This window comes from Amblyraja radiata, chromosome 4 (assembly GCF_010909765.2).
Source record: "Amblyraja radiata isolate CabotCenter1 chromosome 4, sAmbRad1.1.pri, whole genome shotgun sequence".
NCBI classification, from domain to species: domain Eukaryota; kingdom Metazoa; phylum Chordata; class Chondrichthyes; order Rajiformes; family Rajidae; genus Amblyraja; species Amblyraja radiata.
This window is the reverse complement of record NC_045959.1, coordinates 20,608,303-20,633,870: the sequence shown is the minus strand read 5'-3', so window position 1 is coordinate 20,633,870 and position 25,568 is coordinate 20,608,303. Positions and strand designations below refer to the sequence as shown.

The 25,568-nt window shown below is 42.4% G+C and overlaps 1 protein-coding gene across 3 annotated transcripts in view; it reads left to right on the top strand.

The window, feature by feature from the left end:
- The window catches only part of atp9b (ATPase phospholipid transporting 9B (putative)), a 341,291-nt gene that overhangs the window by 181,679 nt on the left and 134,044 nt on the right, over positions 1-25,568 (top strand). For all 3 annotated transcript variants that reach the window (XM_033019057.1, XM_033019056.1, XM_033019058.1), the window contains one exon: positions 12,481-12,561. In XM_033019057.1, the coding sequence (XP_032874948.1) occupies positions 12,481-12,561 (81 nt within the window). The remainder of the gene's footprint in view (positions 1-12,480; positions 12,562-25,568) is intronic.

Sequence of the window (25,568 nt, the reverse complement as noted above, 5' to 3'; positions counted from 1 at the left end):
CCTCCCCTCCCCTCCTCTCTCTTCCCCCTCCCCTCCTCCATTACCTCGCCATCCATCCCTCTTCCTCCCACTGCACTTCACCCTCTCTCTTCTTTCCTCTCTCCTCCTCCCCTCCCCCACTCCTTCCCTCAGTCAATCCCTCCCTCTCCTCCCCCCCATCACCCCTCGCCCCTCCCTACCCCCCTCCCTACCCCCCTCCGCTCCCCAACTCCTCTCCTCTCCAGGGAGGTTCTACTGCAGTTGTACAGGGTCTTGGTGAGACCACACCTGGAGTATTGCGTACAGTTTTGGTCTCCTAATCTGAGGAAAGACATTCTTGCCATAGAGGGAGTGCAGAGAAGGTTCACCAGACTGATTCCTGGGATGGCAGGACTTTCATATGAAGAAAGACTGGATAAACTCGGCTTGTACTCGCTAGAATTTAGAAGATTGAGGGGGAATCTTATAGAAACTTACAAGATTCTTAAGGGGTTGGACAGGCTAGATGCAGGAAGATTATTCCCGATGTTGGGGAAGTCCAGAACAAGGGGTCACAGTTTAAGGATAAGGGGGGAGTCTTTTAGGACCGAGATGAGAGAAAAAAAAATTTACACGTAGAGTGGTGAATCTGTGGAATTCTCTGCCACAGAAGGTAGTTGAGGCCAGTTCATTGGCTATATTTAAGAGGGAGTTAGATGTGGCCCTTGTGGCTAAAGGGATCAGGGGGTTTGGAGAGAAGGCAGGGATGGGATACTGAGTTGGATGATCAGCCATGATCATATTGAATGGCGGTGCAGGCTCGAAGGGCCGAATGGACTATTCCTGCACCTATTTTCTATGTTTCTATGTTTCTCCCTATCTCTCCCCCACTCTCCCTCCTCCCCACTGCCCTCCTCTCCCTCTATCCCCATGCCATATCTCCCCACTCCCCCCTCCCCTCCCTCTATCCCCCCCCTCCCCCACTCTCCCTCCTCACCTCCCCCACTTTCCCCTCCATCTCCCTCCCTACCCCCATGCTCTCCTTCTATTCCCCTGCTCCCCCACTCCTCACCTTCTCCCTATCCCACCCCCACAATGAAAATTGCGATGTTTTTTTTAAAAAAATGAAATTTCCCCCCTGTACCATCCCCACAATGAAAATCGCAATGTTTTTTTTATAAATGAAACCTCCTCCTTTCCCACCCCCCACAATGAAAATCACGATGTTCTTTTTTAAACTATGGATACATCACCCATTGGATTTAACAACAATTTATATCACATGCCTTTTTTCATCTGTTGATATAAATAATATTCCTCACTTTAACCAGAGTTAAGTGATCATACTGGATATTATTTCTCACATTTGTGTTTCCGGGTACATTTTATCGGCCTGGATTTTCCTGAAAGAGTAATGCGACAGCATTCCTCATTTCACCAGATTTGTCTTCACCAGATCTTGATATAAATGGCCTACTCAGCCCTGGAACCAAATAGCTCGGCTCTGACTTTACTAGGGCACCATTCAGATCAAGTCCTGGCCACATACAGAAACATTTAAATACTAATTTATTTCCTAGGTTTAAAAATAAATTTCTTTAAACAAAATGAAGTGAATCACTAAAATTAAAAGCAAATAATATAATTACATTCTCTCTTCCACGGTCCAACACTCCTCATTTAAGTAAATGCGGTCTTGGAACCCATACCATGTCTAACCTGGCACAGAATTGGTGTGCAGATTTGCCAGTGTGGTTGCCTGGCAAAGGCTGGCAGAATTGTGACATTGAGTGTGAAACCCCGATCTTTGTGTTTAAGTTTAACCAGCAGCAAGGCTGAGAAATGTTAGCATTTCCAGTTGGAACCCTGTGAAATTGTCATCCTTGTTGACTAACATGGATTGTGTTGTTGTCCTAATCAAGATTCATGCAAATATAGCACAATCTAGGCACCATGCTTAAAGTGAGACAATCAGGTGTACATTGACATCCATTTGAACTGATGATCATTCTTTTCCACTATGTAGTTTGTGATCCAATTTATTGTGTTCCCCTTTACCCTGGAATTTTTTCACAAGCTTTCAAATTTCTTGGTCAGAATCCCAATTACTTTCTAAAAGTTGCATTGATCTCCTCTATCAATTCTATTAAGGTTTTAAAGAACTTCTGTAAACTTCTTGGCTGTAACCTGGTATTCATGATTTTGGATTCGAAGAATTTCTGCCTTTGCTTTTTTCCAAAAAAATTGTTGAATAGTTTCCTTTACACTCTAATTTGATCCTTCCCGTCTGCAGCTGAAGCAAATAAAAGTTGAAATTTGAAGATCGAGTAGCTCGTTCAAAATTTTTGAAACAATATATGAATTTAAGGCATACAAAGAAGTCTGCTTCTGCTTATTTAAGTCATTTTGGACAAATTAGGTTCTATTCCTTCAAAAACATTAGAGCACTTCACATCTTAGAGTGTTTTACTAATTTATTTTCATAAACTTAAAGGAACTTGTAAATTATTTATCTACCTGAAATTCTATACCATGATTTTTCTGAAAGGCAAAATATTAAAACACATGTCTTTTGTTTCCGATGTCACTATTTCTTGTGAAAATTCTCGCAAAATTTTGACACCAAAATGGGGAAAATTAACTATGCATGAGCATTGTATTCCTGTGCCTGATTCAGGTAAAAAAAATGCATGCTCTTCCATAAATACATAAATTTATACTAATTAATTTAAAAGATGTCTTCAATAGCATTTATCATGCATTACGAAAAGATTATTTGGGAAAATTACAGAAGATTGTTAAATGTTTTTTTTAATGAATTGTTTTTATTTCAGGGCCTGTTGGTTAAAAATCTTTTTTTTATCAAAGACTAACACACTGTAAACTGGATTATTATTATTATTATTATTAGACCTAATAAAATTGTGTAACTTGAATTTCTTAACCTTTTCTATCAAATGCATAAAAACTGCAGCACCTGATTGCATGTACAATTCAAGGATAAGAGGTTAATAGTTACAAGTTTCAGAAAGTTAAAATAGTTTCATCAATGTAAGTTGTTCTCCAATTTAAAACTTTGGATTAAAAAATATCAGCCAGAATTTGAACGTGTGCAAATATTGTGCAAACTTGGCCATTTCAAGTGGGATGCTGCTGCATTCAGCAACAGCTGAGAAAGACACTTTATATCAGGAGAGGCATGCTTTTGATTTAGCGTTCATGTATTTGAGTACAAAAATCAAGGTCTGTACTTGGAGACTGGTTTATTGCAGGAGATTTCAATTTATGGATAAATTTAAACCCGACAGACTCATTGATGGTTATGTTACAGCCCTAATCTGGCACTTTATTTCGCTGTGCATCATTTATTTGCCTGTTACTTGGGCAAATAAATAATTTGGTCAGGCTTTCTCAAAATCACCATAGTCTTCTTCCCATGTGCACCAAATAGAACTATTTTATGCTAAAGGTTCTAGTGGGGAAAGTAAGTATTAACATCAATCCAAATTCCAATAGCAACTTTGGATAAAGACTTCATTGTAAATTTTTAATGCTAGAGAGTTAAGACCAGAGTCAGCTAAGTGGGTGCAAATTACCGTGAGCCAATTCTAAGTTTTATGGAAATAGACTTGGATTGGACTGCTACAAAAGACCAAACCACCCCTAGAGATGTCCTCAAAGAGCTAATTATATTATTGTAGAATTCGATTTGGGTAGAATGAGCAATGCTTTCACGTTTGCAGATATCTCTGCTCAATTTTTACATATTCCGATAGAGATTTACGCCGTGATGTCAAAATTAGTGCGTGTTGGTTGGAGTAGGTAAAATTGTGAGGAGAGAGCGCGGGGGATGTCAGTGAGGGTTGAATGGGGGGGGGGGGGGTTCAGTAGTGGGGGGTGGGTGTGTGAATCAGTGCGGGATGGATAGATGGGGGGGGGGGGGGAGTTGAGAAGGCAATCGGTGCGGGATGGATTGATTGAAGCAGGGGAATTAGTGCGTGTTGGTTGGAGTAGGTAAAATTGTGAGGAGAGAGCGAGGGGGATGTCAGTGGGGGTTGACTGGGGGGGGGATCAGTACGGGATGGGGGGATCAGGACAGGATGGATGGGGAGATCACTGCAGGATGGATGGGGTGGATCAGTACAGGATGGATGGGGGGGGGGGGATCAGTGCAGGATGGATGGGGGATCAGTACAGGATGAATGGAGGGCGGATCAGTACAGGATGAATTGGTGAACCAGTGTAGGATAGATGAGGAGTGGCAGGAGAATCAATGCGAGGTGGATAGGGAGATCAGTGCAGGACGAATAGATGGGGGGGGGGTGGTAGATGGGAAGGGGAGCACAGGGGATGTCTGTGATGACTGAATAGAGGCGGGAATGGGGATCAGTGCGGGATGTAGAGGAGGGGTCCCATGATAAGGGGGGTGGAGGGGGCGTACGAGAGAGAGAGAGGGGGGGGGTGGGGAGGGAGGGGCAGAGGAGGTGGGGAGGAAGGAAGGTCAGAGCTCCTCGGGCAACACCGGCATCATAGCCCCGCTGCCTTGGCCGTCCCTGTCCACCGCCAAGTGCCGCCGCCAAAGGGGGAGGCAGTTGGGAACTCCTCGCCACCGCCTCCCATCCTTCGCCAGCCAATAGGAAGGTGCGGGGCCAAACGGTGTAGGTGCTTCAGACGGCGGAAGGGGGCCTCCTCCCTCCTTCCCTCCCTCCTCCCAGCCTCGGCATGCAGGAGGGTTTGTTTTGAAAGCGCCGTTGGCCGAATGGCACGCCGCGACCGTTTTCAGGGCGGGCGGGGTGCGAGAGGAGGAGGTGGAGCCGCTGCTGCTGTTCGGGGCCCGTCATTTGCTCAGACCCTCCGTCACCCCGCACCAAAGATACTTGCCCGCACTACAGCCGCTACCGCCGCTGACACGAAACGTCACTTATTCCTTTTCTCCAGAGATGCTGCCTGACCCGCTGAGTTACTACAGTTTTGTGTGTCTATCTTCGGTATAAACCAGTATCTGCAGTGCCAAGCCGGGCAAAATGACTCGTGCCAACAGTGCCAAGCCGGACAAAGTGTCGCCAGGCATTTAGGTTGCCCGGCGACACTTTGGGTGGCCATTGGCACCCGGGCAACCGTTAATTTCGAGCCCTGGGTGGTTAGTATGTGTGTGTGGGGGAGGTGGTTACTGTGTGTGTGTGTGTGGGGGGAGGGGGGCGTGGTTACTGTGTGTAATGCCGCAGGCCGGCCCACCCCCCCAATACATACACGTGTGTGTGTGTGTGTGTGTGTGTGTTAGACCAACTGCAGACCCGTTGGGTCTGCTCCCACAACGCACCCGTTCCCTACCCGTAGCCCCTCGGGAGGTGTGGTCCTCCAACTCAAGCCGTTCCCAAATGTAAGATTCCAGCACTACCCTTGCCTTCTTCAGCAGTGATCTTTTCATTGAAAAATCTTAATTGAGGCTGGTCTCTGCTAGCCGTGCCATTGTGACGTCATCATTTGAATAGTGGTTTTAATTTCAGTCTTTTAACTTTGTTAGACTTTAATCAGTAATAAGCCGAGAAATGAAGCATTAAATGTTCAGACAAGGTGCCGGCCTCGATGGGGAAAAATGTCAACATATTTTAATATAATATAATATATATATTATATATATATATTATATATATGTACATACAATTTTATATATAGCCATATTTATCACAGGCAGGCCAGAACAGATAGTTACTTTGAAATAATTCCATAGATTAATACAATTCTGATCCCAGAGCACTTGAGGTTTTAGAATCGCCATCCTTTTTACGTGGGGAGAAATATTTCTTAAGAACAGTAAAGTTAGTATTGTATTCAGATTGACAAATGCATGAAGGAAGAGATGGCATTACGATCAAATATTTCACTGGAATGCTGACAATTGCTTTGAAAAACCAAAGGATAAAACTTGTAGGGAGATGGAAATGTATTTATCTGCCTTTTTTATGATGTCATTCATAAAGAATGAATTACTTAATAAATATCATTAGAAGAATTGTAGCACCTTTTAATATGTAGCAAGGTTTCAAATAATAGTGATGCAAACACAAAATTACCCCATTCCTTGTGGTGGTCGTTTAAGGTGGAACTAGATTTCAATGGCTATTCTCTGCTCTATTCTGAATATCATTATGCAATTGATCTTGTCCATTTGATAAGCAAAAAATACATTGGAGCCTTAAGTTGAAAGTCTCATCTGCAGGATGATGCCCAGCAACACTTGAGCAACATTCTAATGGCGCATCAGTCAATTCTGTTTGCTTAAGTCCAGGAGGGAGGTTCTTTATAAATATCATTACAATTAAATTTGTGGAAGAAAACTTAGCTCATAACTGCCCTGAGGATGGAAATGTGCCAGGAATGAAAATTATAATATTGAGATGAAACTTGGCAGGAGATCACATTATTCTTATGCTGGAGGGGGCAGTAAGATGTCTTTGAATTTTTTATTTTAATAAAGTTGAGTTGGATCTGGAGAAATTTCAAACATGGGCTTTAGAAAGCAACCAGATATGAAAAGTGGTATGGTTCCTGAACCTCATGAACAGGGAAGGCACGAGAAACAATACTTCCATAATTGAATTACAAAAACACAACTTGCGTGCAGGAGTAGGGAGTTCATTTCCGATCCTGCTCTGCCATGCAGTAAGATATTGGTTCATCTGAACGTAACCATTGCAGCATTCCCTTCCACCCATGGTAAACTTTCAGCTCCTTATCAAGAATCCATTAACCTCTGCTTTAAAAAATATTTAAAGTCCTTTGAGGAAGGCTGTTTCAAATCTTCTGAGAAAAATGTGCTTCATTCTTAAATAGATAAGCCTTTATTTTTAAATAGATCTAGATTCTTCAAGAGAAACCAGACTCCCCCATAGATCCTGTCCGAACCCCTCAGCACTTAATTTTACCATCTAATTCTTCTAAAATCCAGTGAATAAAAGCCTAGGCTCTCCGATCTTCCCTCATAAGGCAACCCCCCACAAGGCCACCTCGCAGTTCCAGGTGATGGTCCAGTAACCTCTGAATTGCTTCTGGCATCCTGGCCACACACTCATTTCACCACTGCCAATGGGAAGAAGGTGCAGGAGCCTGAAAACTGTGATTCCAGGTTCAGGAACAGCTTCTCACCTACAGCTATCAGGCTATTAAACATGATAACCTCAAATAAGCTCTGAACTACTATAGACATTATTATTGCACTATTAGTGAATTGTGTTTGTGTGTATATGTATGTAATACATATTATATATATATGTGTGTGTGTGTGTGTGTGTGTGTAGAAACATAGACATAGAAACATAGAAAATAGGTGCAGGAGTAGGCCATTCGGCCCTTCGAGCCTGCACCGCCATTCAATATGATCATGGCTGATCATCCAACTCAGTATCCTGTACCTGCCTTCTCTCCATACCCCCTGATCCCTTTAGCCACAAGGGCCACATCTAACTCCCTCTTAAATATAGCCAATAGAGTCACAAGTGTGTACTCGTGAGTATGTGTGTATTTATGCACTCTAACTTTTTTTTCTCTTGTTTATCATATTGTTTACAGTGTACTATGTTTATATATTCTGTTGTGCTGCAGCAAGTAAGAATTTCATTGTTCTATCTGGGACATATGACAATAAAACACTCTTGACTCTTGATATATCAACCTATCAACATCCTTCCTTAAATGTAATATTCCGGGTATGGCCCCATATATAGCTGAAGCATTGTGTCGCTAGAATTCAGATATTCAATTCCATGGGAATCGACAATAGTATTGCATTAACATTGCTAGTTTTCCTTATTATTTTACCGATACAGGTAGATGGGGCCAGTCAAATAAAAGCTGCGACTGTGCTAGGGAACGATAGCAATTGTTTTTTCAAAGATTATCCCTTTAGATGACTTGCGTTACTGAATGAGATGTCATTGATTTATGACTTAGTGATCCACAAAATCCAATGAAAGGGCATTATAGCAATGAAATGCAGAGCATGGCTCAGTGATTTCACCTCTGAATCAACAAGTGCTACCACTGAATCAAGGCTGACGTTGAAGGAGAGGTGACATTGCCCAATGGTGTAATGGTGAGAGCGGCAAAAATATGTGTAGGAACGAACCGCAGATGCTGGTTTAATCTGAATTCAGATTATTATCTGAATGGTGTCAGATTAGGAAAAGGGGAGGTGCAACAAGACCTGGGTGTCCTTGTACATCAGTCACTGAAAGTAAGCATGCTGGTACAGCAGGCAGGTCCTACTGCAGTTGTGCAGGGCCCAGGTGAGACCACACTTGGAGTATTGTGTGCAGTTTTGGTCTCCAAATTTGAGGAAGGACATTCTTGCTATTGAGGGAGTGCAGCGTAGGTTCACCACATTAGACTGAAATATGATGAAAGAATGGGTCAACTGGGCTTGTATTCACTGGAATTTAAAAGGATGGGAGGGTAACTTATGGAAACATGTAACATTCTCAAGGGATTGGACAGGCTAGATGCAGGAAAAAATGTTCCCCATGTTGGGGGAGTCCAGAACCAGGGGTCACAGTTTAAGAATAAGGGGTAGGCTACCCAGAGAGTTGTGACTCTCTCCCAACATTGGGAACATGTTTCCTGCCTCCAGCGTGCTCAAACCCTTAACAATCTTATATGTTTCAATGAGATGCCCTCTCATCCTTCTAAACTCCAGAGTGTACAAGCCCAGCTGCTTCATTCTCTCAGTATATGACAGTCCCGCCATCCCGGGAATTAACCTTGTAAACCTACGCTGCACTTCCTCAATAGCAAGAATGTCCTCAAATTAGGGGAACAAAACTGCACACAATACTCCAGGTGTGGTCTTACTAGGGCTCTGTACAACTGCAGAGGGACCTCTTTGCTCCCATACTCGACTGCACTTGTTATAAAGGCCAACATGCCATTCACTTTCTTCACTGCCTGCTGTACCTGCATGCTTACTTTCATAGACTGATGAACAAGGAACCCCAGATCCCGCTGTACTTCCCCTTCTCCCAACTTGACGCCATTTAGATAGTAATCTGCCTTCCTGTTTTTGCCACCAAAGTGGATAACCTCACATTTCTCCACATTAAACGTCATCTGCCATGCATCCGCCCACTCCCCCAACCTGTCCATGTCACCCTGCATTCTCACAGCAGCCTCTTCACAGTTCACACTGCCACCCAGCTTTGTATCATCTGCAAATTTGCTATTGTTACTTTGAATCCCTCCATCCAAATCATTGATGTATATTGTAAATAGCTGCGGTCCCAGCACCGAGCCGTGCGGTACACCACTAGTCACTGCCTGCCATTCTGAAAGGGACCCGATAATCCCCACTCTCTGTTTCTCGTCTGGCAACCACTTCTCTATCCATGTCAGCACTCCACCCCCAATACCATGTGCCCTAATTTTGCCGACTAATCTCCTATGTGGGACTTTATCAAATGCTTTCTGAAAGTCCAGGTACACTACATCCACTGGCTCTCCCTTGTCCATTTTCCTATTTACACCTTCAAAAAATTGCAGAAGATTAGTCAAGCATGATTTCCCATTCGTAAATCCATGCTGACTTGGACAGATCCTGTTACTGCTATCCGAATGTGCGGCTATTTCATCTTTTATAATTGTCTCCAGCATCTTCCCCACCACCGATGTCAGGCTAACTGGTCTATAATTCACTGTTTTCTCTCTCCCGCCTTTCTTAAAAAGTGGGATAACATTAACTACCCTCCAATCCACAGGAAGTGATCCTGAGTCTATAGAACATTGGAAAATTATCACCAATGCATCCATGATTTCTAGAGCCACTTCCTTAAGTACCCAGGGATGCAGACCATCAGGCCCTGGGGATTTATCAGCCTTCAGTCCCATCAGTCTACCCAACAACATTTCCTGCCTAATGTGGATTTCCTTCAATTCCTCCGTCACCCCAGATCCTCTGGCCACTACTATATCAGGAGGATTGTTTGTGTCCTCCTTTGTGAAGACGGATCCAAAGTACCTGTTCAACTAATCTGCTATTTCCTTGTTCCCCATAATAAATTCACCTTCAAGGGTCCAACTTTGGTCTTAACTATTTTTTTTTCTCTTCACATACCTATAAAGAAGCTTTTACTACCCTGCTTTATATTCTTGGCTAGTTTACCTTCATACCTCATCTTTTCTCCCCGTATTGTCTTTTTAGTTATCTTCTGTTGCTCTTTAAACATTACCCAACCCTCTTGCTTCCCGCTCATCTTTGCTATGTCGTACGTCCCTTTTATTTTTATACTGTCCCTGACTTCCCTTGTCAGCCACGGTCGCCCCTTACTCCCCTTGGAATCTTTCTTCCTCCTCGGAATGAACTGATCCTACACCTTCTGTATTATTCCTAGGAATACCTGCCATTGTTGTTCCACTGTCATCCCTGCTAGTGTATCTTTCCAGTCAACTTTGGCCAGCTCCTCCCTCATGGCCCCATAGTCCCCTTTATTCAACTGCAACACTGACAGTTCCGATCTACTCTTCTCCCTCTCCAATTGTAGATTAAACGTGACCATGTTATGGTCACTACTTCCTAATGGCGCATTAACCTCGAGGTCCTTTATCAAATCCTGTTCATTACATAACACTAATATATCATAATTGAAGTTTTTTCTATGTTTCCATGAACCAAAGAAGGAAACAAGTTTTTTTATCTTACTTGAAGTTGAACATTTTCAGTCTGTACGATTTAATTTAAAGATTCATGGATTAAATCCAATCATATGCATTCATTTGCAAGTTGCATATTTCTCTGTATTTGTTTAAAGGGCTGATTATTTTTCTTTGAATCTTCCCCAATCCAAACAAGTTCTCTATAATTTTTTTTATTTAGCCATCGAGTTTGATACCTAAAAGTATTCTTTGTCATTTTCAACTTTCTCAGTGTCTTTATCAGTATGGGATTCCATCGAAACTCTGATCGAAAAAACGTGATTTTCTATGAATAATATTCAAATGCATGAGGAATTTGTCCTTCTATTTGTTTAATTGTATTGCTAATGACTTCATGTTGATGGAATATTTTCAGTGAATGCCCATCGTTCAGCCAAATCTCTTCCATATATGCATATGTAACCCACCGTTGTGTGCATGCTTTTGCTCCTATTTGTACTTGCATTCTCATTGATTTGTCTATTTTGACGGTGCTCATTACACGTAGTTTGCTTATTTTATATCTGCCGATCACTTTCCTACATTTACAACTTTTTTCTCTGATATGGGTTATGTGGTACCAATTTATTGAGGCTTATATTAACAATAACCTCAATGAATTGTTCTGAGGTAGCCACTGCTCTGAGGTGTAGAGAGTGCAGCAAGCCATTGGAAACTAGGAGATGTTGTCAAAAATTATGGGTTTTGTCCTTTCACAAGTCAAATGATTTATTTTTCACAAAATAATGCAATTTATGGCGAATAGTTTATGTGGACTATTTTACAACAGGTACTTGAATTTTGCAAATATCAGCAATCCAAATGCGTGTGCCAACTACTTGGTTGTACTGGAGGATGATAATGTGTGCGAGCTCTTGGTTATAATGTATGAATGACCAATGTTAAACTGTTTAAATTTAATGTTTTAGACCTTTAAGGTTTTATTATCTGACAAAATAATTGAATTTGTGCACTAAGTTAATGTTAAATAACCTTGGGGGGAAATCAACACATTGTTACACATACAATTCTACAGTTAATTCTCATCTTTCTTTAAACATTTAAACTTATCTTTTCAATCAAGCTTTTAACTGATTACTTATTCTGATGACATTGTAAAAATTACCTTTATTCTCTTGTATTTATCTCAGCATTCCCTTCAGCAGCTTGTGTACTCATATAGTATATGGGTCTCTGTATTTGACCTCAGTGTTTTTGTTTTTTGTTCTTTTACACTCTCAATCTTTTATTTTATATATTTATACAAATATGTGCTTTTTATGTTATGAACTGTCTATGTCCTAGCTTCTATTAAATTGTATTTTTGCTTAGACCTGGTTTTTTTGTGAAAAGCACTTGGGTTGCATTCAATTGTATGAAAAGTGCTATACAAATAAAGTTATTATTATTATTATTATTATAGAATAATTAGTAGTGAACACAAATATTTGATCTTCAGCATGAACAGAATCTTTCTGATTAAACGTGACCAAAACCTCTTTGCTGATACAACTGAAATTTTTACACAAATGTTTTCTGTTGAAAGAAGTTCACCACTTTCTAATGTGTTCCTTTATCTCTGCTTTGTAAAGTGATTTAATGCACTGTATTATTCCATGCTAATTTGAAATCACTGCAATTGTGATACAAAGGCACACTGTTCTCCGTGAATAATATTTTTGTCCTTGAATGGAACACGTTTTTGCACATTTAATTGAAAAAATTTATAGTTTCTGAAAATGTATTTTAAGACTAAACACATCAGAGCCTTGATTTTACCTTTCCTCTGTTTGAATAGGAGCACTTTTTCATTTTTGACTTTCTGCCCTGTTTAATTTACAGGATCTTTTTACAATCAGTGCTCATGTTCATGCTCAGAAGCCACATATGGATATTCATACTTTTGAAGGGACCTTCACACGGGTGAGTTGGAATATCTTGCAGCTTTATGGATAATTTGCTCAAGAAACCGGAAGCTTAAATCCAATGATGTGTAATTCTAAATATTTGTTTTTAAGTAATTAGCATTCCATTACAATAAATTTAGAGACTCGAGTTACAGCTGTTAATTTTCGAAAACTGTGTTTTCTTTGCCACTGACATTGCCTTCAGCAATTTGAAGTAAAGGAAAAGCTGCTGTTGCTAGGAAAACTCACAGATGTTAATGTTCAATGCAAGGTTGTTTCTTTTGTGATTGTTATTCATTAAACTTTTGCAGTGAGGGGAAAAATATAAACCAAGAACAGTTGACTAATGTAACTTTACAGAGTTAAGCATGAATGAACTGTCATCAGCTAAATAATTACTGTCCGATTTCCAGTAAAAGCACCAACAATTTTGAGTTTGTATTTATAGCAGATTAGCAGTGACTGAAAACGTGTCTGCAGAGAAAGCAATATCACAAAGACGATCATTGTTTATTGGCTCCATTCTTGGCCACACACTAGGCTTCCCACGACAGCATTTCCTGTTCTGAATTATTCTTTATCCTCTGTAATTTGTATTTTTTTTTGTGACAGGTTAACACTTTTATTTTAAAACTTGATTGTATCCAGTATTTAATTTCATATCATTCTGTGCAAAGACAATCGATATCTAATGGTATTAGATTTTTGAAAACCTTGGAAGTTGAATGATATTTCAGTATGCCTTCTTGAGATAAAACATTCCCAGCATTATTGTATCTTTTGTCTTTTGTTAAAAGTACAGAAACCCATTATTGTTATGCCTCAATAAGTAATCTGTTAGCAACTTAAAAAAAGCCTTCTGAAATTTTATATTTCATATTAGATGTTTTACAAAATCAGTTGTGATTGTGGTTAGCTGTTGCTACATGAAATCACACTGCTCATGGCTTACAAGGTGAACATTATTTAAGATGCATGAACTTTGAGTATCTTAATTTATAGACAATTTAGGATTTAAGGAAGATCTCATTGTAACTTTGATATGACTATATTTGTTCATTCTGGCCAAACTGGAGAGGCCAGGACACTAAAATTGAGTAAAGGCTTCTGGGCAGCTAGGCCATTTGGTCAATTTAAATGTGCCTTCTGCAGAAATGGGACAAGCTGCAGAATGGTACCAGTTTGTCTAGAGCCTAGATAAGAGCTGCAGGAAGAGAATGGAACATCTGCAGATCCTGACAATTAGGTGCAAATTGCATTGAATGGATTGGATGAATGCAAACCAGACATACACATTGTAAATAATGTTGCAAAGCTTTACTTTGCTAGATGTTGATCGGATTAAGTATTGAGCCTTGTCTGGGTTTCTTGAATATCAAGGCACATGTTGCGATGTTTGCTTACTTTCAGAAGCTCCGTTTGAATACATTGTATTAGCCACTGTATTATTGGGTTGGGGAAATGTCTATCATGTACTGGGTTAATCGATATCTGTTATTGGACTGTAAAGAGACCACCCCCATGTGGTTCGGCCCCTCAAGGTTCAGGGACCTATAAAAGGCCGCTCCCACCAGGTCCTGTGTCGATCTTCTGGGAAAACGCTTGGGACTGCGTGACATTCTGGAGTGTCTCTGCTTGAACGAAGCTAAGAGGGCTTGGCCAGGCAGATACGAGGATCGAACCCACGTTGGTTAGGTATAGTAGTGGGAACTGTAATTGTGTTTTGTCAAAATAAAGATTAGTTGTGCAAGTGCTTGACTCAGTGATTTTTGACTGAAACTAGACTGGGGGAAGCTTAGAACGAGTTACTTACATTGGGGGTTCGTCCGGGATCTCAACTAACCCCCAAACAGAAGATTGCGAGTGCAGAAATCGGGCCCACTGTGCGTTTTTTCGCATTGTTTTTCAGCACTTCGCTAGTCTGAGCGGATCGATCATTCGCGGGCTTGGGAAAGGGTCCCAACGAGATTGTTAGAACAGAGTCTAGTAAGCACGGGGGGGTGGATAGCACTCCTTTGGGTTAGGGACCCATAAAATAAGGCGAGGAGTGGCCCAAAACTTGGCCGTAGTTGACAGAATGCAGCTGCTTAACGAGAGCTTGACACACTTTGAGGGCGAGTGGTGGCCCATTGTCCAGATTTGGTATCCAATTGGTGGGGTATTGAAACGCGTCTGGTCTACGTATTGATCTATCTTTGCCAGGAGCGCTGATTGGAAAGGTACGTTCCGAAATTCGGCGTCGACTGCCAGCACGAAGATGCTAGGTGCTGACACCCGGTGCCAAGCAGTGAGGGGTGTCTGCGTGAAGATATCTGAGTCCCTCTCTGAAGTGACGGACGAGGAATCTCGTAAAGGCACTGGGCTCGGTGGCTAGAGTATAGATTGGTTGGGAATACTCTAGTCCATTCGAGATTTCATTGGGCAATTTGAATTCGAGAGCCCGCATATGTGGAGGGATACGCGCCAAAACTAGTTGGTCCGAGAACTAGTCTAGATTTGCAGAATCAAATTTCCAAATACAGATTGAAGTTCTGCCCGTATGGTAGAATTCAAATTCTGTGTAGATAGAACTTCAGAGTTTGTGCATGTTTGAGATCGATTCCGAATAGCGGCTGATCAACAGTGAATAGTAACCCTCTGATTGATTGTTGATTAGTACCTAATAGCGAAGAATAACAGAGACGGGAACCTGGTTTTCTTGGTGAAAAGTACCCGGATGCGAAAGGTACCCCTAATTCTGTAGAACTTATGGAGGAGGGATAGAGGTTCCCCTATAGAAGTCCAGTCTTAGCAGGGGAAGGTAACATTTAGGAGAAAAGGTAGTCCATTTAAGAAGCAGTACCCCTCAGCAAAGAGTACCCTAGGAAGGGGAAAATCTTCGGTATCAGAGGGAGAGGTTCACTGATTGATAACAGCGTGATGCGGCATTGAGATCGAGTGTTAGTAAACTGTGCGCTAGCGTGTTAAATTATTATTGTAAAATTGTAGAAATCTAGGATCGTCTTTTTTAGCATCGTTATTGGATCCGAATTGTATAAATACTTTATGTATGTAAAAAGATTTAAAGTGTATTAAGATTAAGAAAGTTAAGATTTAGCGTGTGTTAAGTTAGTGGCATTGCCTGTTTGAGTGCTTAAGGATTTTTGGGTGTTAGATAATGGAAGTAAAGTGTGTTTGAATTAAATATTTGTATTTGTTTAAATCGGGATTGTTGTATTGTTAGAATCCGATTTGTGGTGGTTCGATCAGGGTTCATATTCTTTCGCTCGCTGAGTCAGGGGAGGAGTCATTCTGTTGACTGAGTACGCCACGAGGAGGATTTATTAGAGTGTGATTTATCGGCATAATAAGTGGATGCTTGTAGTTTATATTCGGGTGCGTCTTGGGTTACTTGTAATTGGGGGGATACTTTCTTGTCTTACTGGCGTGGTTTGGATTTGTTTGTCTGTGCGAAGATAAAGTCGTTTGAGTGGGAGAGATTGCTGCTTGGGAGAGATTGTGATTAAGAGTTGGAGTCTTAAGGGCCTGTCCCACGAGCATGCGTCTGCATGCAGCAATCGCGTCCAAACCGGAAGCGGGGGGCGCGCGGAGGTAGAGTGATCCCCGTACAGGGCCTGTCCCACCAGCATGCGACTGCATGTGGCGAGCGCGACCAAACCGGAAGCGGGGGCCGCGCGGAGGTCGAGTGATTCCGTAAGAGTTGACGTGAAGTTCGAGCGAAGTCCACTGGAAATTCGCGCGTGACGTACGGCGTCAAGACGCTGCGTACGGCGTCAAGTCGCCGCGTATGGCGTCGAGACGCTGCGCATGCCCGTCGAGGCGGTGTGTACGGGCTCTATGCGGCTGCGGGCCGGCAGGCCGTTTCCGCGCAGAATGTTTGGACAGTGTCAGTTTTTCGGAGCCCCGTTCGATGTCGGGAGTGCTTTCAGTCTAAAAGGAAGGAGCGAGTATTGCATAGGTGTGAGTGTCTGGAATTTTATTTTGTATTGTGTCTGTTGTGCAGAAAAATGGGGAATGTCTCAGAGAAGGACCTATCAAATAGACCCGAAAGCCCGATAAGAATAATTTGTGAGAAACTTACGCATGAAGCACAAAGATTAAGAGGATTATCTGGAGAATTAAATGGAGTTTTGAGGAGCAAACTTTGGCCGATGGGTGGACTAAAATCTGTAGTAGGAATAACCTACATAGAGACAATTGTCAGATGATATGGAAACAGTGAAGAAGGGAACAAGCTTATTGGAATATGGGGAATGTTCTTCACTAAAAGAAAAATAAATAAATAAATCGTTCTGCTTTCTACTCTGAGAATGGCAGTGTTCAAGTTGGGGATCAGAGGGGAACAAGAGAGACTGGTCCTTCTTGGCACATTCAGGAACAGGGGAAGCATGATAGTGGAAGCCAACAGCAGGTGCAGGAGCAGGAGAGAATACCAGCTTCTAAAAGAGAAATGACTGAGATGGATCTTAAAGGGGAGGTGCTGACTAAAATCAAACTTATTAAATTTAGTATGAGTGCAGCGGTATCTGTGGACCTCGAAGGGAGAGAAGCTCACTATATGCCAGGGTTGGCAGAATTTTTCAGAATGGAGCCACAGCATTCCTCACAGCACTCTCATGTTCTCAGTTCGGAGACACCATGCGCAGCTTGCGAGCAGGGCGCTCGGGAGGAGTCAGCAGTATCTTCAACTCCACCCACTAAATTCAAATCTAAAGAGGAAAAATCGGGGAAGGACTTTCTTGCTCCTTTGAGTGCCCCACCAGGATAGTATGGGAGATCAAGGAGCTAGAAAGAAGGTTCTGCCGAAGTGGGTACCAAAATTAATTAGGAAATCAAGTGGGAAAGTGAAAGAATCCTTCCAGAGGTACAGGGACAGAGCGAGTAGCTTTTCTGTGGGTGAGACAGCAGGAGGATACGATGTGGTTGATCGTGACATTGATGGTATTATTAGGTCGGAGCAAATTCCCGACGGTGTGGGTATAAAACGGATTCCCCATAGGTAATTCCCTTGTAGGAAGCTGCCTACTCCATCTTTGGTATTAGATACCGCAGTAGGTGTAAATGATCCCCGTGCCACAGACGTCCACACTTCAATGCAACCTGGTTCGACGGCAGCTCAGAGACCCGTACTAAGAATCCAGAAATGGGAAATAACTTCGAAGGAAGATAAGGAGGAGGAGGAGGACCTTAAAGCTTGGATAGACATGCCATTCCGAGAGCCGACTTTTCCTCGGTTTGGTTTGAGAGGGTATAGAGCTGTTATTCCTGATCAGTGCTGCAACTGTGGGGAATTATTACATTGGAGCCGATCGTGCCCTGTGAGGGAATACCGAGAAGGAAGGGGGCAAAGAAGAGGGCCACGGGATTTAAGAAATCAGTGGATCCCGACGGGTTACAGGGACACTTGTGACCCCGAAGGTAGAGGAAGAGGACACTGGCCTGGAGATCAGGGAGCAAGGACATTCTGGCAACCAAATCCATTCTGGTTGCCCTGACCCTGCCAGCTAATACAAAATATAAAATCTGAGGGCATCCTCACATGGCCCAAATTGGGATCGAGAAACCTCACTAGGGGCGCCGCATTGAAGGCGCCTCTGCCTACAGTCTGTAGTTTTCTATGTGGGGGAGGATAAGGGGGAAACTGCTTCCCAGTCCCTTCCTGGCAGAGATGCGACTATTTTCCAAGTCACGTCCTGGCCCCGCTCCTCGCGACCTACCACTGGGTCGGAGCGGCCTTTCCTACCGGAGACTGGGGACCGGACCAGAGCTTCGGCAGCGGCGGGGAGGCGCTGGATTCACCGCGGATTCACTTCCTGGATCGCCGTTTGAATCTCCGGAGCGTTGGGCCTACAGCATCAACACCGCAGAGCTGTGGTGCGCGGAGCTCCCAGCGCGGGCGACGCTGAGCAACATCGTGGAGTCCTGGGGCCCTTTGCCGAGGGCCACCAGCGTGAATCTCCGCCCGGCGCGGCCTGGGGACGCGGAATCCGGTGGGAAGCGGCTGATTTGGAGGTCCAAGCCGCTGAGGTTGGCCTCCCGTTCCGACGTCGGAGTTCCAACATCCCGGCGAGCGATCCTGAGCGGCGGGCTGCCCGTAGCGGCGACTGCGGAGGGCTCCGGAGGCCCCGACCATGGGTGAACATCAGGAATATTAGAGGAAGATGACTGACTTTGTGCCTTCCCTCACAGTGGGAAACATTTTGATTCTGCTGTGTGGGGATGTTTTATGTTGGACTGGGGGGAAGCTTAGAACAAGCTATTTACATATTGTGTGCTTACTGTAACCCTAAATCTGTTCAAATTGAGAAATTACAATGCAGGTTGATGTGATTGCAACGACAGCTAATTTTCTTGATGTAATGAGGAAGATTACATCTTGAAAATTTTCATATTTATATATTCATCTTTGTTTTTAATTTATTTAAATTTATTTAATTTTCAGACTGTATTCAGTAAAATATGTGTTTCTAGAGCTGAGTAAAGTGAAAGGTAAATGTCATTAAAATGTGATAATATCTGTTCAAAGTTAAAGATTGCATGTTTAGAGATGCACAAAATCAATTAAGTTTGCCTTTGGATTTTCTTTACAGAATCAGTATGCACAATCTGAATGATAGTTTTATTTGCTGTTCTATAATGTTTATATGTACAATTAAAGAGCTGTTTCTCTGTATTCAACACATTTTGATTTTATAATGGAACTGTATTAAATGTATCTTCAATATTTGAGGTAGGTTTGAATAATAAAAGTTTGAATTATAACTTTTTGTGGGCATAGTGGTGCAAATAGTAGAGCTCATGTCACCAGTTTGATTCTCAACTCTTATCTATGTGGAGCTCATATGTTCTCCCTTTGGCCACATGGATCTTCCAGGAGCTCCAATTTCATTCCACATCCCATACATGTGCAAGTTGACAATTACCCACTGTAAGTTACCTCTGGAGTGTAGATGATCTGGGCAACATTGGTGTTGCCGAATACGCAAACATTTACAGTAGAGAGCATCCTGACTGTAACACAGCCTGGGTCGATAACATGAATGCTGAAGAACGAAGGAGGATGTAGAAAGTGGCGGACATTGCACAATACTGACCTCCCCATCATCGAAGGGATACACAGGAAGCATTGATTTCAAATGGCAGTTAATCCATCAAAGACCACGCCACTCTGGTCACGCTCTTATATTACTGCTACTATTGGGAAGAAGATACAAGAGCTGGAGAACCACGACCTGCAGGTTAAAGAACAGCTTATTCCCATTACCTTTCAGGCCGCTTGAGCCTTACTGCTCGATCCAAATCACAACCCTACAACTGCAATGATCTTCTATGAACGTTGCGTTAAGTGCTTTGGTTTGCACTATTTTGGTCTGGTTACCTAGTATTACTGACAATATATTCCATTATTTGTCATTGTGTATTAATTTATTTTTGTGTTTAATGTGCCTATATAACTGCAGCAAGTAAGAATTTTATAGTTTCATACCAGTGCATTTGACATTTAAACGTTCTTGACAATTGGAATACGAACAGAATGGGTTCCAGGGGAAATATGTCTGGAATGGCATAGTTCTATGAGATAGCATAGGCTCTGTGGTGAAATCGCTTCTTTGTCGTCAGGAAATGTAGAACAATATATTTAAACTATCAAATTATGAGGATTCAGCGTGTACAAAATGAAATTAGGCTTCAGGTGAGGGAGCAGAGGATTGCTTTTATAAGAACAGATAAACTTACAGGAATACAGAGTCAACTTACACTATACTCATGACTGTGCAGCTGGACATAGTGCAAACTCCATCGTCAAGTTCGCCAACGACACCACTGTTGTGGGACGAATTACAGATGGTGATGCGTCAGAGAATAGAAGTGAGATCGACCGATTGACCAACATAACAACCTGGCTCTCAATATCAGTATAACCAAAGAACTGATTGTAGACTTTGGAAGAGGAAAGGGGCTGTCCCACTGCGGCGACCTAATTGGCGAGTTTAGAAGGATTTAGGAGAGTTTGAAAAAGTGTCATGTTGAAGACCACCTTCGACTATGTGGAAGACCACCTTCGACTATGTTGAAGACTAGCTTCGACTAACTTCGGGAAAATTGGACACCGAATAGTGGAGAGTGAAGACGACCTCCTTTGATCTCCTTCGACCTCCCTTCGACTATGTTGAAGACTATCCATGACTACCTTCGATTACCTTTGACTACCCTCGATTACCTACGAATAACATGCCGACCTACTACGACTTACCTCGACTAAACCTACGAGTAAAAAAAATATTGATATTTTCCATGGCGACCTTTTTTTACTCGCGGGCATTTTTCAGCATGTTGAAAAATACGCCGCGACCTGGCTGAGGCCTCGAGTACGCGGGGACTACTCTTGAGCATGAAGGAGAGTTAAAAAGACCTCCTAGGACCTCGTGTCGGCCATGCTGCGAGTATGAGTAAAGGGCAAACTCTTCTGAACTCGCGGATTAGGTCGCCGCAGTGGGACAGCCCCTGAAGGATGAGGACGCACAATCCTGCTTATATCAATGGGAAGATGGTTGATAGAGTCAAAAACGTCAAATTCCTGGGCGTGCATTTTCTCCGAAGGTCTTTCCTGGACCCAGCACACTGATGCAATTTTAAGAAAAGCTCATCAGCGCCTCTACTTCCTGAGAAGATTACGAGATTCGGTATGTCAAAGATGATTTTCTTGAACTTCTACAGGTGCACAGTAGAGAGCTTTTTGACAGGTTGTATCATTGTCTGGTTCAGCAACTTGAACGTCCGGGAGCGGAAAAGACTGCAAAAAGTTGTGAACACGGCCCAGTCCATCACTGGCTCTGACCTCCCCAACATCGAAGGGATTTATCGGAGTCGCTGCCTCAAAAAGGCAGCCAACATCATCAGAGACCCATAATATCCTGGCCTCACGCTCATTTCACCACTGCCATTGGGAAGAAGGTACAGGAGCCTTAAAACTGTAACATCCAGGTTCGGGAACAGCTTCTTCCCATCAGGCTATTAAACACTACAACCTCATATAGGCTCTGAACTACATTAGATTATTATTATTATTATTGTTGCACTGATTTGGTTTTTGTGTGTGTGTATGAGTGTGTGTATATATATACACACTGAGCTTTTCTTTTCTCTCGTTTTGGAATGGAAGACATTTAAAGACTGCATGGATGAACTACAAAAATTGTTCATCCCAGTTTGGCAAAAGAATAAATCAGGGAAGGTAGTGCATCCGTGGATAACAAGGGAAATCAGGGATAGTATCAAAGCGAAGGATGATGCGTACAAATTAGCCAGAAAAAGCAGCATACCGGAGGACTGGGAGAAATTCAGAGACCAGCAGAGGAGGACAAAGGGCTTAATTAGGAAAGGAAAAATAGATTATGAAAGAAAACTGGCAGGGAACATAAAAACTGACTGCAAAAGTTTTTATAGATATGTGAAAAGAAAGAGATTAGTTAAAACAAATGTAGGTCCCTTGCAGTCAGAAACAGGTGAGTTGATCATGGGGAACAAGGATATGGCGGACCAATTGAATAACTACTTTGGTTCCGTCTTCACTAAGGAAGAAATAAATAATCTGCCGGAAATAGCAGGGGACCGCGGGTCAAAGGAGTTGGAGGAATTGAGTGAAATCCAGGTTAGCCGGGAAGTGGTGTTGGGTAAATTGAATGGATTAAAGGCCGATAAATCCCCAGGGCCAGATAGGCTGCATCCCAGAGTACTTAAGGAAGTAGCTCCAGAAATAGTGGATGCATTAGTAATAATCTTTCAAAACTCTTTAGATTCTGGAGTAGTTCCTGAGGATTGGCGGGTAGCAAACGTAACCCCACTTTTTAAGAAGGGAGGGAGAGAGAAAACGGGGAATTACAGACCAGTTAGTCTAACATCGGTAGTGGGGAAACTGCTAGAGTCAGTTATTAAAGATGGGATAGCAGCACATTTGGAAAGTGGTGAAATCATTGGACAAAGTCAGCATGGATTTACAGAAGGTAAATCATGTCTGACGAATCTTATAGAATTTTTCGAGGATGTAACTAGTAGCGTGGATAGGGGAGAACCAGTGGATGTGGTGTATCTGGACTTCCAGAAGGCTTTCGACAAGGTCCCACATAAGAGATTAGTATACAAACTTAAAGCACACGGCATTGGGGGTTCAGTATTGATGTGGATAGAGAACTGGCTGGCAAACAGGAAGCAAAGAGTAGGAGTAAACGGGTCCTTTTCACAATGGCAGGCAATGACTAGTGGGGTACCGCAAGGCTCAGTGCTGGGACCCCAGCTATTTACAATATATATTAATGATCTGGATGAGGGAATTGAAGGCAATATCTCCAAGTTTGCGGATGACACTAAGCTGGGGGGCAGTGTTAGCTGTGAGGAGGATGCTAGGAGACTGCAAGGTGACTTGGATAGGCTGGGTGAGTGGGCAAATGTTTGGCAGATGCAGTATAATGTGGATAAATGTGAGGTTATCCATTTTGGTGGCAAAAACAGGAAAACGGACTATTATCTAAATGGTGGCCGACTAGGAAAAGGGGAGATGCAGCGAGACCTGGGTGTCATGGTACACCAGTCATTGAAAGTGGGCATGCAGGTGCAGCAGGCAGTGAAGAAAGCGAATGGTATGTTAGCTTTCATAGCAAAAGGATTTGAGTATAGGAGCAGGGAGGTTCTACTGCAGTTGTACAGGGTTTTGGTGAGACCACACCTGGAGTATTGCGTACAGTTTTGGTCTCCAAATCTGAGGAAGGACATTATTGCCATAGAGGGAGTGCAGAGAAGGTTGACCAGACTGATTCCTGGGATGTCAGGACTGTCTTATGATAGACTGGATAGACTTGGTTTATACTCTCTTGAATTTAGGAGATTGAGAGGGGATCTTATAGAAACTTACAAAATTCTTAACGGGTTGGACAGGCTAGATGCAGGAAGATTGCTCCCGATGTTGGGGAAGTCCAGGACAAGGGGTCACAGCTTAAGGATAAGGGGGAAATCCTTTAAAACCGAGATGAGAAGAACTTTTTTCACACAGAGAGTGGTGAATCTCTGGAACTCTCTGCCACAGAGGGTAGTCGAGGCCAGTTCATTGGCTATATTTAAGAGGGAGTTAGATGTGGCCCTTGTGGCTAAGGGGATCAGAGGGTATGGAGAGAAGGCAGGTACGGGATACTGAGTTGGATGATCAGCCATGATCATATTGAATGGCGGTGCAGGCTCGAAGGGCCGAATGGCCTACTCCTGCACCTAATTTCTATGTTTCTATGTTTGTCATATCGGAATATGCATATTCTGTTGCACTGCAGTGAATAAGAATTTCATTGTTCTATCTGGATCATATGACAATAAAACACCCTTGACTCTTGACAATCCAGCCTCCCCCCACTATCAACTCTTATCTACTGGCTTGGGAATGCACCCAACAAAATCAAGGACCACTCACACTCACTTTCTCCCTTCTTCTGACAGTCAGAAGATACAACAGCATCTTTCTCACACTGAGAGGACTCTTGAACAGATCTCTCTTGCCAAGGGCTTAGTCCCAATCTCTAGCCTTTGCACTTTTCTGTGTCTGTATCATCGATGTAGTTTTAACATGATATTATGCACTCTGCTTGTTTTCTCTTTTGCACTACCTGTTGTACTTGTGTTTGGTGTGATTTACCTGGATTGCATGCAAAACACCATCTCAGTATTTGCCAGTAATTAACTATTGCCATATTCCATCTTGAAGATAACAGTGATGCCACTGAATAGGTGCAGACATTTGTCTATAATAACCTCTCCCAAGCCCCAACTAAATTTTTTAGAAACAGTTTAAATGATTTGGGAATTGTTCACTTTAGAAATTGTATTTGACTTCACGAGCGTTAACTACGAGATGCGTTTTTCAGTTTCGTGAGGAGGATGTTAACCATCATAAATAGTTTAAAGGTACACGTTATGGTTACATCAGAAATCTTTATTCAGTGTGACACTTATAATTGTCTTACTGTAAGATACCATTTACAATTTAATATGTATTTTAAACGACAGGAAATAATGCTCCTCAATGGTCATTTATTGATTTACTGCTGTGGTGAGCTATAATATTATAAATTGTCAGTAAGATTTGATAATGTTTATTGGCCTTTCCTTTTCATTGCACACATTGTATCTGTATAATGTTATCAATAATTCTCTATGTTGTAGTCCGAGGGCCATTGTTAGTTTTTCACAAGCTGCTTCTATTGTTGGTTAGAATGGAGAAGAAGCAGGTCATTCAGCCCTTGGAGCCTGTTTTGACATTCATTAGGATCATGGCTGATCATCCACATTCAATTCCCTCTTCCCTGCTTTCTTCCTCTTCCTCTTTGAATACGTTTCGTGGTCTGGTCTTCTGGCATAGAGTTTCACAACCATTGTGAGAAATCCATTGTCTTATAATCTTGGGAAGGATAGACTAATTTTGATGCATACAGTAATGTCTGTTCAGAGTGAGCTGAATGAACTACGGTGTCTTCATATTAACCCAACTTCTGAATTTGAAGAGCTAATAGGGTAGGACAATTTAGTCTTAGGAGGAAATCCAAGCGAGTCTCCCAGCTGTTAAATAAAATCAGAAAATGCTGGAAATACTTAGCTGGTCAGGCTGCACCTGTGCAAAGTGAAACAGATGATGTTTCAAAGCAAAAAACCTTTGTCAGAATATAGAGCACCTTGGGAGAAATTCATTGTGGTCACGAGTTCAAACAAGATATTTCTTTTGTTTGAGGTAAGCTGAAAGAGTAGTGTCATCCTTCATGTTAACCTCGGCCCTCAGTGTGAAATTTACAGGTTCATCAGCTCCTACCTCTGTGGATTCTGGAAAGACGGAGGATTGTTGGTTTGAGTGTTTTTGTTGATAATTTACGGCACATAAATGGCATCCTTCCGCACAATTGTTGTGGTTAGTGCTGTGTCACTTTCAGGGTCACTTTATCAGAGTAGAACCATAAGTAGAATCCTTGCAAAGTAATGCAAATCTGTTTT